Source organism: Leptosomus discolor, chromosome 8 (assembly GCF_034619465.1).
Source record: "Leptosomus discolor isolate bLepDis1 chromosome 8, bLepDis1.hap2, whole genome shotgun sequence".
NCBI lineage: Eukaryota > Metazoa > Chordata > Aves > Leptosomiformes > Leptosomidae > Leptosomus > Leptosomus discolor.
Window position 1 is genome coordinate 29,286,258 of NC_141398.1, and position 14,468 is coordinate 29,300,725.

At 41.6% G+C, this 14,468-nt stretch overlaps 1 protein-coding gene across 1 annotated transcript in view; it reads right to left on the reverse strand.

The window, feature by feature from the left end:
* Nucleotides 1-2,397: 2,397 nt before the first annotated feature.
* DUSP22 (dual specificity phosphatase 22) overlaps nucleotides 2,398-14,468 on the reverse strand; it is a 44,691-nt gene continuing 32,620 nt past the window's right edge. Inside the window, exons 5-7 of the mRNA XM_086469023.1 lie at nucleotides 10,752-10,826; nucleotides 9,060-9,231; nucleotides 2,398-6,225 (exon numbers count right to left, since the gene is read on the reverse strand). Of these exons, the coding sequence (XP_086325149.1) occupies nucleotides 6,040-6,225; nucleotides 9,060-9,231; nucleotides 10,752-10,826 (433 nt within the window). The 3' untranslated portion in view covers nucleotides 2,398-6,039. The remainder of the gene's footprint in view (nucleotides 6,226-9,059; nucleotides 9,232-10,751; nucleotides 10,827-14,468) is intronic.

The window sequence follows — 14,468 nt, forward strand, 5'->3', positions numbered from 1 at the left end:
TCAGAGAAAGAAGGAGAGATGGGGAATCAGAACTCAGACTTTCAAAGGGTCCATTTGTAAATGCATCTGCCCAGATCTAAAGCTGGACTTTGCTAATGCCTGTGTGAATAGATGACCCAGCCAGCAAACAACTTAAAAATACTTTGCATTTCAAGTAGCTTGGATGTCTTGTTCCGACCTCCATATTCACAGTTCAACAAATAATGGAGGGTACCTGCACATTCATAATAGCCTCAACTAAAATGGAAACTGGGTGCAGCTCTGGCTGAAAATCCCATTTTTTGAGACTGCTTGCAAATGGATTTTACTCCCAGTTTACTGCAGATGCGCTCAGCTCACATGAGCAAAGTTGAATCTCCTACAAGGACCAAGCTATGCAGCCATTCAATAGCAAAAAGGCACCACCTGCTCACACTTCATTAGATGCCTCCTCCTAATAATTACACCAGAAAATACGTGGAAACTACAGGAAGTCATCTTGCTACTCACAAGCTACTCACTTTTGGTAAACTGCAGTTTGCATAAGTCACTAGAGCAAAGCTAGCTCTTTACATGTGTAAAGAAGAACTTGTTCCCTGGGTGAGGGCAGAAGAATAATACTGGACAGTAGCTAAATGTAGCAACGAAATGGTTAAACACACAGGAGCTGGGGCACATGGAAAATGAGAACCACATTTAAAGCTCTGCTGAGAACAATGTGTGAAAATAGCTGTTTCTGTCGCACGCTTTGTGTCTCCAGGGGTTTCTACAGAAACACTGTACAGTGCAAGATCATCTTCCTCATGCTGTCTAATATTTTCTGGAGACCATCGTCATTTTCCCTCCACCAGTACACTCATCTTGAGGAGGTGGAAGGACTCTCATCATTTGCTGGCAAAGCCCGAACTCCTTATTGGGTTATGAACACATCTAAGGACATGTGAGTTTGTCCTCTAGTTCCCTCAGTTTGCTGCATAGTGGGACAGGGCTACATGAATCAAATCAGAGCTACCATCTTCTGCTGCAGAATGTTTGCCAGTTACATGTAATATTGAAATGAATGAAACGAGAGACACCATTGGGAACAGTAGCGTGGCACTGTGGTTGCAGCACAATTTTTACATGTGATTTAGATAAAAGTTACCCTTGAGCGGTGCTAAGTAGTCGAAAGGAAGACAAAGTGGCAGTGCACTTTTCATTTGGAAACTGCTGTTTTCCTTAGGGGGTAGGGGGAAGCCTCCTCTGAAACTTGGGACATTTTCCTAGCTCACAAGGGATTGTATTTTAAACACGTTTTCTGTCTCATCAATGCTATAGCACATCTATCTAAGACACTGCTATGGATAACAGATAGGAGAAAGGAGAGAATTACACCACTAATTCAAGCTTCACATAGCAGGCTGCATTAAATTTACAGTCTTTTCATAGAAAAATAGGAAGAGGGCTGAAACACACAAAATCAGAGCCATGCCACTTACACTGAAGATGAACGGAAACATATTACGAACAAGGTGCCCCTAGCACATTCAGAACTACCTACAGACACATTAACTTTATTCTAGTGGAGGGTGTTATTAATTAGTTGAATCCCTGAGATTCCCTAGGAAACATCCACACATTTCCAGCAGCCTACAAACTAAGTGCTGGGAGAGGGAGGAGATAGCAAAAAGAAAAGACTCCAAACCACTGTGCCTGAGCATCTAACTTTGCCTTCATGATGAGGGAGTCCCACTGCAAGAACAGTTCAGCCTTCAGCAACGACTAAAGCGGCCATGAGATCTGGCGACTTAGGCATGACTGATTACACTTTCAGGTTGGTGGGGTTTTGTTTTGGGTTTTTTTTTTTTTGATTATTCGAATGCCAGAATTACCCTCTTAGCATGGGTAGTGTCAAACCAGAAATTCAATGTGTCATCTGCGGGAATTTAAATGAGGCTTTTTCCCCCCCTTACACTGTAAGTAATTATTTTTTTCTCCCCCTGAGAATCATCATCTGCCACTTGCATCAGCTTCATCTGACACACCAGTACTGAAAGCCTTGAGTCTTGACAGTCTGTAAACCAGCTAAGTTTTACAGCTAATTAAGCCCTAAACCAGTGTGCTATGGAAAAAAGGTATTTCAAAAGAACAAAAAGTTTGGATTCACCACATACCCTGTCGCAATGATGGGCCAGCAACAATAAGTACGAGAGCAACATGCAACATCCCTCTTGTGGGATGCTTGTGCTGCAGATTCTTGAACTCTCCTGGAAGGACTTGGTGAAGAGAGGGGAAGTCTCAAGAAGTCTGCAGGACAAAAAAAGTAATCTAAATATCAAAATTAGTTAGTCTTGTACTCCTGCTGTATCTGCAGGGATACAAACAGTGAGTAGAAGCCTTCCAGACACTATTACTGATTTCAAGAAATACACAAGCAGATCAGGTGTTAACATTTACTTTTATTTATTAAAAAATTGTAGAACGTATTAAATACAAACATTGAAAAAAGCAATCAAGGCTTCGCTAAGATGCCCAGGAAGACAAAGACAGAGAATCAAGAAGCTTACCAGGTTTAGAGTTTTTAAACTAGCTGAAGTAATTACTATAATTTTTCACTGACTCTTTTATAGGCAGTGGCCATTATAGCAACCAATGTTATTACTGTCCATTTTAAAAAACAGAGATATGATTTGCCATATCTTCCCACTCAACCACAAAACATAAGGAAGCAACTCTTTCCAGGTTAAAAATCAAGGTAATAAATACTAATGCATTTCCTCATTACCTATATTGTATTACACTAAACATTTGCTTATAATCACACGTGGATATCAAGTTTAGCCCAAAAAAATCGATGATACATTTCAAATCTGGATATCCAATAAGGTGTTATAAACTTTATACATTTTTCAGTGAACATTAAAATGAGGACAGTAATTTGAAGTACAGAAACAAAATAACTCAATGTATCATCTACGCTATAAAGGTCAACTACAAAGATGTGGACTGGGGTCTAGGCATGTCCCAGATAGCTGGAAAGTCCTAAAAACTGCCACTGAAAGGCTGGTTGGAAGACAAATCATGTCACGTTCTCAGTCTGTATTAGCTCCTCTCCCTTTCTAAAAGGCCAAAGGCGAGAACTGTAGCTACTCTCTTCTGCGCCTTGTGGTAATAAAGGAGTAAACTATCATTTTACTCTCTACGTAGACAAATGAGATTCAAGGTTCCTTGGGGTGCTGTTGCTCTTTTGCCACTCTCAAATGCAGTATACAGTACATACAGACCACTAAACAAGATGTAGAAGCAAAAGACTACAGAAAATATTTATTTGCCTTTTAAAAAGGGAAAAGTACTTCCACTTGCTGACAATATGGCACTCCATCTTCCTGCTTTACCCTGTTTCTGCTTTTGAGCTGCAGCATAATGCACATTGATGTGGCTATATGACCCTAAAGCCAAACTCAGTTCAAAAAACCAGAAAAAATTCTATTTGTGGGACTAAGTCTTTGGGGACAACCAAACTATCAAAAAAATCTCATACAGAATAATCTTGAACACAGAAACATTAACAGATGTCTCCCATTCTGCCCTGCAGTTGTCAGAACAGAAGAAAGAACTGCCAACTTACCAGCACTCACAGGTTACCACCGCAAGAACGAGAGTGCCAGAAGTGTTACGGGACACACAGTGTTGACAGTCAGCTACAGGATGGACTGACTGGCTACCTGCAAGAGCAGAGGCAGAATGCTTCTGACAAAGCTGCCCTTTGGGGCCAGGCTGAAGTTGCACTATGTATCCTACTGCGAGTAGAGCATTAAACAAATGCACCGGCATCCTGAACACGTGTCAGACCCTGTTACCGAGGAAAGCGTTTCCCAATTCCCACATCCGCTCTCAGAGCGCAGAGGGGACTGCCAACATGGGCACTGCTGTGCTGGAATTCCTAACCAGCCCATTATTTGCAGATCAACATCATCAAGAAGAGCCAAGTACTCCTCTTACCAGCCAAACACAGAGCAGTTGCTGGATATACCAAATAGGCAGTGGTTCATTTAGCAACACGCTTGAAACCAAAGTCAATTCCAGCACTTCTCCCAGATCCAAGAGCATCTCTTACTGCAGCACAGACATGGATTATCCTGCTCTCACTGCGTTCATTGCACTTAAAGCACTTAGTGCAATGAACCCTGATGGAGGCTTGGACTCAGATGCAACTGTCAGGCCAGTTCCATCCCATTCCCTTTTTTCCTTTTTGGCAATTATTGATATGCAAGATCTGTATTTCACAAGCCATAACATACATTTTTTTAAGATACTTAACAGATATTTAACAGCCAGAGCTTACTTGACCCCAAAAGCCTTGCTCCCATCCAAAGAATTCACTGCCACCCAAAGCAAGCAGGGAATCACATGAAGAGGAAACTTGTGAAGGGATGGGAGGTCAGAGTACTGAAAAAATTGGAAGAGACAACAGTTTATTTAGTATGCTGACTGCTTCCTGCTTAGTGCTCAGCTTTTAGCATTATACACACCACATTTAAACAAATGAGGGGTTTGGTTTTGTTTTTATACCCTGGCTGTTTGGGAGGCGTTTTTTATTCTCTGGAATCTTCAAGAAAAATAGGCCTTTCATCTTCTGAGTCAAAGACAAGAAACCATGATCTTGGCATAAGTGCCACCCCCCATTACACTATCAGAAAGCAATACACCACCCAGCATCCCTGGTGACACACTTGAAGTTTCACTCTTAGAACACACTTTAGAATGGCTCCATTCCAGAAACACACAATGCTACCAAGAGCAGAGTATGGCCCCTAGTTTCAACCTAGTTTAAAATATATTTTACAAATGCATTCCTACAAATCTGATCACAACAAAATATATAGTGGTTTTAAAATGGCAGAAAGTTGAATTCAAACAACTCAATTTTTAAACCAGTGAGAAATACAGGCAACTCTAAAAGAAAACAATGACCTTCTCAAATACAGACATTTGTGAAATATACATGCACACACACTCAGACACACACACATCCCCACTTACTTCACTCAGTGTCAGATTAAGATTACACAAGGCAATTTTCAAGGTTGCATTTACAACCACAATGACAAGAACAGCATTTTTGAGGTAGCTGAAGTCAAAGAGCAAACCACAGCACAAGCAAAGAAGCAGGTGCTCGCACTCACACCGAGCCCACTCTTTGGAGACACGTTATCATGTGCGCAGGGGCGTGTGTTGAAGAGGCACGTGTTCCACGGGGAATGAAGTTCAGCGGCACTGGAGACCTGATAAACTATTCTCTAGAGAAGCTTATGTTGGGAGACCAGATGCACAATCAAGAAGGGACCACGGCTTAAATCACTGCACATCAGCTGAGCTGTGGTAAGTCTCGGTGCTCTTGGTCTGCGGCAGTTCTACCGACAGCTCTGTCTCACGTGCACTGAAGCAAGTACAACCGTGGCAGTTGAAGATGTTATTACTCAGAGCTGTCTGTCCCACCTCTCTCCTAGATGCTACTGCTGGTAGAAAGGTACACGTACCCATATCTCACCTGCTCCGGTTTGCAGTCTAGCATTCAAGTTCAAGCTCACCTCCGCGGTATTATTTGCCAATGGACTGTGAACAGGAGCAGCAGAGACACAGGCTTGAGTTCCCTTCTTCTGGTGCAATAACACCTTTGCCACATTAATAGTGCAGAGACGTTAAACTGCCACAGCTTGAATCACCAGACTTCATCTCTCAGAGCCCTTTGCTAGCCTACAACAAAAGGAGTTGAGCTAACCTCACAGCAAATGCCAGGCAATGTGGGCATAAAGAAATTATAGCTGTGGCTGGATGACAAACTGGATCAGCCACAGCAACTGGATCACATCTCTGGGCATACAGAGAGCTTGATCCTGCCCAGATCATAAAACTGTGTGAAACACACTCATACACACACACATAATGTACTATTTTCATCATGAAGCTTTCTACAAATCAACTGTTTGCATGATTACTGCTGAGAGTCTTGAAGATGGGATGGAAATTATGGCAAGATGTTTTTCAAAGGCAGAAAGAAAAAAAATCAACCTCCTATGGTTAGGTCTCTGTTGTGTAGTTGCTGTACGAGAGAGATGGCACAGATGAGAAGTTGTTATTCCACTGTCTTCCCCCAGTATTCTGTTGCAACTCTGCCTGCTCTTTATATTTGCTCAGAAGATTTTTGGCTTCTTGCAGATCCTGAGAAGAGTTTTCCCCATATTCTTCTTTCAGCCACTGCCTGAACTGCAGAAATTGAACATACGTATACCATATGATGAAACAGTAACACGAGACTGATGCAGAAGTAATACTCACTCCTGTCCTACAGAATTTTAAGAACACAAGTAGTTTAAAGAAAAGTGCTCCAGTTATTGCATGTCCTTCAATAGCAGCACATAATACATAGGCACAGGAACACACATTTGAAATCACCAAGATCCCTTAAGTCCCCTAAAATGACACACCTGCATAACAGCTTGTCTGACTGGAGTAATATGGAGTAAGGGCAAGAACATCCTGGACTTAAAAGCACCCTCCTCCTGTTGCATATACAAACAATAAAATGAATTAGCATGGAAGCCAATATGATCAGCCAACTTGCCCAAGTCACAACAGACCACAAGAAGGTTGAAGATCAGGAAGTGAACCATTCATATGGGTTTTTTTATCCTGAGTCCACAAACACCAATAGTAAAAAATGTACTGTAGATATCAGAAAAGGTAGCTTCCAGGAAGAAAAAGTCCAGGAGCTTTAAAAAGTATAGAATAGGACACTATATATTACTGACATGAATGACTGAACATGGTACATGGTAACAGATGTACCAGGTCCAGTTGAAGGTCAGCCCAGCTCTGTATCCTGGTATGACAGCAGCCAAATGTAAATGTAGAGGAAAGAATCAGGCAATGGCAGGGCAATAATGCTGGGACCTTTTCCCTGGTCGTTTCCTCAGCTTCTAGCAATTTTCAGCTCAGGTACTTTTGGAGGCTGAGGCAGTATCTTCATGTTTGATAGCAACAAATTAATTTTTCTGCCATGAGATCACTTTTTGAATACACAAATTTTTACCACATCTGGGTGCCAACAAGCCCCATGTATATAAAAACCCCTCTTCCTTTACTGGGACCTGCCAATTGTTAGCTCCATCTCACATTACAGGGAAGAGTGGAAATTCACTTTCTCTATTCCACTCAATTTCATAGACCTTTATTAGACCCTTCTCCGTCATTTCTTTGCCAGTTGAAGAATTTGAATCCACTTAGTGATTCCTGACAATCTTGTTGCTCTTCTCTGCAGAAGCAGCAAGTAGACATAGACCCCAGCTGTTCTGTCCCAGTGGGGACAATATTCATTCTTCAAGCCTTAACTTTCATAGCTTTGCTCTGTTTGGGGCTCATGGACAGCTTAATCCATAAAAATCATGTACTAAGACATTGGGAGACAAGACCTCAACATAGTTACCCCCTCCCATTCCTAAAAGATCATAAGGTCCCAAGTCAAATCTGAAGCTTCAGGCGACCATGTGGAAGTTTGGAATTGGTGCAAACCGTGTTGCAACCTTAGAGACTAAACCCCTTCCTGTAAGACCAAGATCTAAAGGACCCCATTCCAGAAACCTCACACGATACCCCCCTACAGTGGCACAGCAAAACACCCATGCTACTGAAATCAGAAAAAAGTTCACACCCTTGGCAGATGGCGTTATTCCACTGAAATCAGGTGTGTAAACAGACACCTGCTAAGGATGTGGTTGCTGTTAAGAGACAGTAGGAAACTACAGCCCAGCCAGTGACTACAGGTGGATATTTCTTTTTGCAACCTACTGCCTCCCCCTCAGTGAAAAAAGGCAGAATGTGCCGTCCATGGTGGATGAAAAAAAGAGAGACGTTACTGTCTTTATCAGGCTATTTGCATATAGCCTTAATTGTCATTGCTGTTAGCCCAGACCAATTAGAGTAGAAATGACTGTAAGGGAGGAAGGAGACAAGTCTGGAAAGTCCCCCTCTGACTTTTGTCTCTTAAAAATCAGTTACGCTACCATTTACACCAGTTCCAAACGATCCAGGAAACATTCAGTTAAATATTAAAAAAACGCAAATATTTACAGTTGCAAACTGCATCATGCAAAACAAATGGTAATTTCTAAACTCTGAGCTTTCTGCAGCAGAATGGCAGGGATGGAATAAAAAAAAAAAAAAAACCATCCTTTGCCTCAAGTATTTCGCTTTCCGAGTTTGGTTTGCCTCTGTTGCTGTTGTTGATTTTTAATAAGCACAACAGGCACAAAAGCCCAGAGAACAGCAACACGCTGAGCAAGGGAAAACAGAGGGGATGGCCAGAGTGGGTTGTTAACATAAGTGGGAGTCACCGGTCACCCCCAGGGAGCAGGTCTTTTGCGTGGGATGGTTCTTTATAGGGGTAAGAAACTAATTTTTGTTTTATGAAAACCATTTTTCAGTCTTACTGTTTCCTGAATTCTCCTAGTCCTACAAAGCCTTCAAAGGTTAAGAAGAAAAAAAAGGGTCAGATTTGAGACTGTTCTACACATCAGAAAATGTATTAAGTTTCTGCCACAGAAGGTGGGGGGAACATGACACGTAAGTCATAATGAGAATCTAGTTTAACTCCTGGATAGCAAAGATTTCTGATTATGGTTTCTTTCCTGCTTACTATTCCAAATGAATGTGTTGGGGGGAAGCCCACTATTTTTATGCAAGTGGTACTTATAGGTTGGTCTTTCTGCTGTGTTCTGAGCAAATCACTCTCCAGTTTACCCCTCTGAAGGTGTCAGTCTTGTACTGTGCCTTAGCACACATGAAGCAATCAGTGGCTGAGAACACAGATAGGCAGGAGATGTTTTGATGTTGTGCTTCATCTCTTCTCCCATCCAGCATTCCCCAATACCTTCAGTTCTATCCGTACCTCCCCAGTAGAGCAGGCTTGTCTGAGAAGCCACTCCCTCAAAGCAAAAACAGGGAGCCAGATAAACCACCCAGGCCTCAAAGTAATGAGAAGCAGCCCACGATCTAAGACTTGGGATTGTGTTTCACAGCTCATTTGTCTCTAGTTCATCTACCTGATCAACATCATGTTTTTCAAAGTCCTGTAGCTGTCTCTGGAAGCCCATGTTAGGATTGGCACAGGATCTCGCTGCGCGGACAACAGACAGTGCATCTTCCCAACCAAAGTCCGTGATGGTCATGATGTAGGCAACTACCAATGTTACACTCCTGGAGACACCTGCAAGGCTACATGAAAAAGGAGGTGCAATAAATTGAAGTAGTGCTGTACTTCATATATCACAGTTAAAAGCATCACTTCCCTACATCACAGCAGACTGCTGTGTTGCTTGCCACTAGAAGAAATATTACAGTATTTGAGTTAAAAGGTTTTGGTGCTGCTTTTCCAAATGCATCTGAACAAATCTATGACTATCAAGAAAGTGGGTTCTGAGTAGTAATTCATATGAGACTGAAGAGGAAGAAATAAGTATTAAGTCTTTGCAAAACCAGGGGACAGTGCACATGTTCTAAGTTAGATTTGTTTTTCAATAATCTAGAAATAAGTCACCCACTTTCTTCTGTCTATATAGGTTAGAGCAGTGAAATAAGATCATTCTCTCTCCACCATAAATAAAGGCCTAAATTTCATGGGGCCAAAATGAACTTTAACTGAACTACTAAAGTACATATGTCTGGTTGCTTCAGCTCTTTTCCTGTTTCTGTTATCCATGCACTGCACAACTTCAATTTTCAAGACAGATTCCCCACGTGAGACACTGGGATAAAGTAAGAATCATTCACTATTACTATTCCGACAGCGCTGGACAAAACACTCCCAACAATTACTATTGTAAGTATAAAGAATGTATTTGAGATACACTTGTACCAGACTCTTTCACTTGACATTTCAAGAACATTTATGCTTTTGAAATGCTTCACAAATTTAAATATGTTTTTTAAAACTCTATAAGAATTCAGACAAATTGTCTCTGTTTTACATGCATTGAGACTGACCAAATGACTCGTACACAGCCCTATCATGAGTCGGTAGCAAACCGAGGATTTATGCTCAGGGCCTGTGTACAAATCCAGTGTTCAAATCACAAGATGACTGTGATTCCAGATATAGACTCAGATGTGTCACTTGGACATACAGCACAAAGACGACAACCAATAGCAGAGAGCAAGAAAAAACCCGGGGTGGGATTTCCTTTTCTATTCTCTCCCGTCTCAGGAGCATCTCTCCAATCAGAGACTTGCTGTTAACAAATGCGACTTTTGAATGATTCAGCAGTTTAAAGAAAAAAAGACCCAAAAAATCAATTTCTGTTCAGAGGAAATTTTTTTTAACAACTCTGAAGTCACCAAAATAGCTGTTATAGAAACTAATCAAATTATTTGGATTATGGATATCATCTTCAGAAATACAGTGATTAAAATAATGGAAAATAAATAATACGTCTCTGGTCAATATATCTCTAGTCAAATCAACCCTACAAAAAATTTCAATCAGAGGAGGTCAAGAAGAATTTTTTGGGCCCCTTTAATCTCCAGGCAGTTGCCCTCTCAGTGACCCAAAAGTCCTAGCATGAGGCTATAGTAGCATTTGTAAACCTGCTGGGGCGCTTCAAATAAAGGGGGCATTTCAGTCCAAGAGGGTTTTGCTATACCATGGAGATGAACACTGACTTATCATTAAAATGACGCACATCCAAATCAAGGTAGAGAAACCCTTAAGAAGTTTTTTTAGCAAGTGGTATACATACCAATGAACTAGGCAGCCTTCACCTGTAAGCCGACACTCATGGATAAATTTGATGCTCTCTCTGAAATGCCTTGCCCTGAAAACAGAAGCAGAAGAGGAATAAAGAAAGTGCTCTATTTAGTAAAATCACTACTTAGAAAGAGAGAAATGTATCCAAAAGCTCATTTAATACTGTCAGGAATTTAGACTGAATACAGGTCTTACAAGGTAAAAGTTAGTGTCTGCCAATGAAACACAATACTCACTGGCATAGTTACTCTCCACTCTACCTAAAGAAGAAACTGGTATCTTAGGCACTACAGTGTGATAAACATTAACACACGCTTTATTCTGATGACTGTCAAGTCTGTATTTCAGTTTGTGCTTTATTCCTCTTTAAACCAGTAACTTGACCTCACATGTCCTTGCGTATGCTCAGATGTCAGATGAAACGCAGCATGACTACATGAACAGTTCTCAAGGTATATTGTTTCTTACAAAGAGGCATCCACTACCCGTTACTCAAATTTACACTTAACTTTGACTTCACCTCCTCTGTCAAACCATGTAGTAGGACACATCTAAATGTTATGACTTTCTTCTTTGCAACATGAAAGCTCTCCCTTTTGTCCCTGTTATGAAAAATTTCTCAATTCAAGCCCTGGCTTCTTCAGCTCCTTCCATTTTCCTCCACTCAGACTGCAGTACGCCTTCTGTCTGCCCTTAGTCATGGTGTCAGCTAACCCCTGCCTACAGCCTACCTTTTTTAAAGCAGTGGAGCAGAAAGTGTGAAGAAGGTAAAGACTCAGTTTACAAACACTAAGGTTTGTACTCTGATAATCCTTTACTCATGCCTCTTCATTTTAAGTGGGGCAAGTCTGAAGGAAAGTAACTGGGGCAGCTGTCATAATCTCAGTAAATCTACAGCATCGCCTCTTTGCATCCCAGTCCCAAGTTGCTCACATTGCCTCTGCCTTTCAGACTGCAAAGCCTTTGGGGCTGCCTGAAATTTATCACAAGTGCATGCAGCACCTCTTAATTCAATAGAGCTGGAGTTCAGTGTGGTCTCTGAGTGCTCTTGCAATTTAAGCTCACAAGCAGTAGCAATGTGTGAAACACAGACAGAGGAAAGAGCTTCTTAAGGGGCAGCCAGCACCAGACTTACTGGCAAAGACAAACCTGAAAGCACACTGCGCACAACACCCATGAAACACAAAGTCCTGTATTCAAGATGTTTCCCTCTCAGGGTGAATATTATACCACAAGGGTAAAAGAAAAAAACCTCAGCCCAGCACCAGCAGCCACACAAAAATCAGGAATACCCACATAAAAGGAAGCGTCCCTTCCTGCCCAACAGTGCAGCTGCTGATACTATAAACACTCAAGACCCGGAGAAGGACAACAGTGATGCACTAGCGTGACAGCACCTGCGGAACTTGCAAAGGCAATGATGTCTAAGCTGAAATATCGAAAAATGGGGATCCCAAAGCCCAGGACTCCCTGTCCAAGGCAACATGGAGAACACAGCTGGTGAAGATTTGAGTGACTTATTTGGAAAATATCAAGGTATGATGCAATCCCAAGCTTTAGGACAGCATGTCAACTCAAGATTTTATGTTTTATTGTTCAAGAAACCAATCAAGTATGTGGAATAAATGAAGAAAAGGCACAAAGGCTTACGGATGCATTCCTAGTCAGACTGGCACTCCAAAACATTTTCCCTGGCTGAGTCCTAACAAATCATGGTGCACAGATCTGCCTGGGGGACATGAGCAGCTTCACATAAATGAACCTGGAGGACAAACGAGATGTTTGGCTGTGTGCACAAGAAGCATTGCTATTGCACAATGAAGGAGCAGTTATCCGAGATTGAACATACTCAGTCAGGTGAAACTTGGTTAGGGCTAGATTGACAACATCCCAATATTCTCATACACCCATCTTTTCTCTTCTCTCTAGAAAATCTGGACAACAGTGCAGCTCCAAGCACCAGTGAATTCATTTCAATGGTCCAGCACAAGTTTTGGTTAAACACTTCAATGCTTTGGTTTGAAAAATATCTGTGAATGAACGCAACACCTTTGCAAGGTACTAAATATAGCTAGCAGTGAACTCTATTCACTCAGTTTTATTTACCCTTCCTTACTGCTGACACTTGGTCTGCTGGAAACACTGTCAAGTGTAAGCGTTTACAGACATTCATTAAAACAAGAAGAGAAATAGCCAACCTTAGAATTCGTGCTGCACTGTAGAACCATGGCCCCTCCTCGCCTCGAGTCAGAGAAAAGGAGAATGTACTCCTCCACAACCCTATGGTATTGGGGTCTCTGCTGGCTCCAGCAGACACAGTTGCGTCAACTCATTTTCAAAGTTATGGTACAAACCATATTTACATGAAAACTAAGGTGGAGGACCAGTTACCTGCGAGACAAGTGCCAGACACAAAGAAGAATGGCAAGTCTTACATTAACCACAAAACAGTTGATTATCATTTGTAACAGGAAAGCACTTGACAAATGTGTTGATTTGCAGCCTATTTGTTGGACTGAACAGTTACTTCAAGGCAATTTATTACATGATATCTAGCTTTTACATCTTCCAGCTTAAAACTGGGTCTTGACCTGCATCATCTTCACAGTGGGAAAACACCACAGGAAGAAGAACCAGCACAGTGCCCCCACCAGCATGTTGTCAAAGTTATCTAAACTTATGCATTAGCAAGCTGGATAATCCAAAACTAGGCTGAGGGCAGAGTTATGATACCATATCTACATACACATTTGAGGCTAGTCAGACTTCTACAACTATTATAAAGGTTAAAAAGAAAGCATCTAAATCAGACAGGAAGAAGCACCTTGGTGTTTCTTTCCTTTGGCAACATAAACGCAACAAAGATCACCTAAATTTCTTTCTTAATAGGTTATCTGGCTTCTGTATTATCACCACGAACAGCCTGACCCCTGGAATCCTTAGAATCGTGTAGCCTAAAACAATTAGCTGGAATGGACAGAAAGGAAAGATTTAATTTCTATAGAATTAACTTTTTAGGAACACATTCTATAGAAGATGACATTTATGGAGAAGTCAATGGCCCAAGGTAAAATTCTCACAGTCCACGGCTAACACTCTTTTAACACCTAGAAAGCACCTCAAATCTCAAAAGCAGTTGCTTGATTCCTGTGCTTTGTGGGGGCAGAACATGGGAGTAGAAGGAAGCTTTTGAGACACTTTAGTGAACATGTTAACAGGGGAATCCCTGCTGTATTTCCCTGGCAATTCATTCCTCTGATGAAGTAAGCTCCACTAAACAAGCTTACTAGGAGTAAACGTGCATTATGCACATCAGAAACCAGAAGTTTCCCCTCACAAAAATGGAGCTCAAGTGAATTAATAGCTCACAGTCCCAAAACTCAGTGGCTAAAGGCTTTCAGTTGGGTCTTACCAACCTGCCAGCAGTTGCAAAGTAGCAGCAAACCTTCTGACAAACTTGCTGTTGGGAGAGACAGACAAAACAGCAGTGTGTATCTGGTCAGTTGTGCCAGTCAAGCATTGCTAAGAAAATGCAGTGACCTGCAATAGAGAATGCTGCTTTTTTTTTTTTTTTTCCCCTGATACAACCAGAATCTCTCTTTTGAAAGAAGAAGGTAGATACACAAAGATGTTGCAGAGGGACCAATCCACTTTCCTGTTCCCCAGGTATCCCTCCCTCCACAGAAGGCACCAGCAGTATGGTTAACCG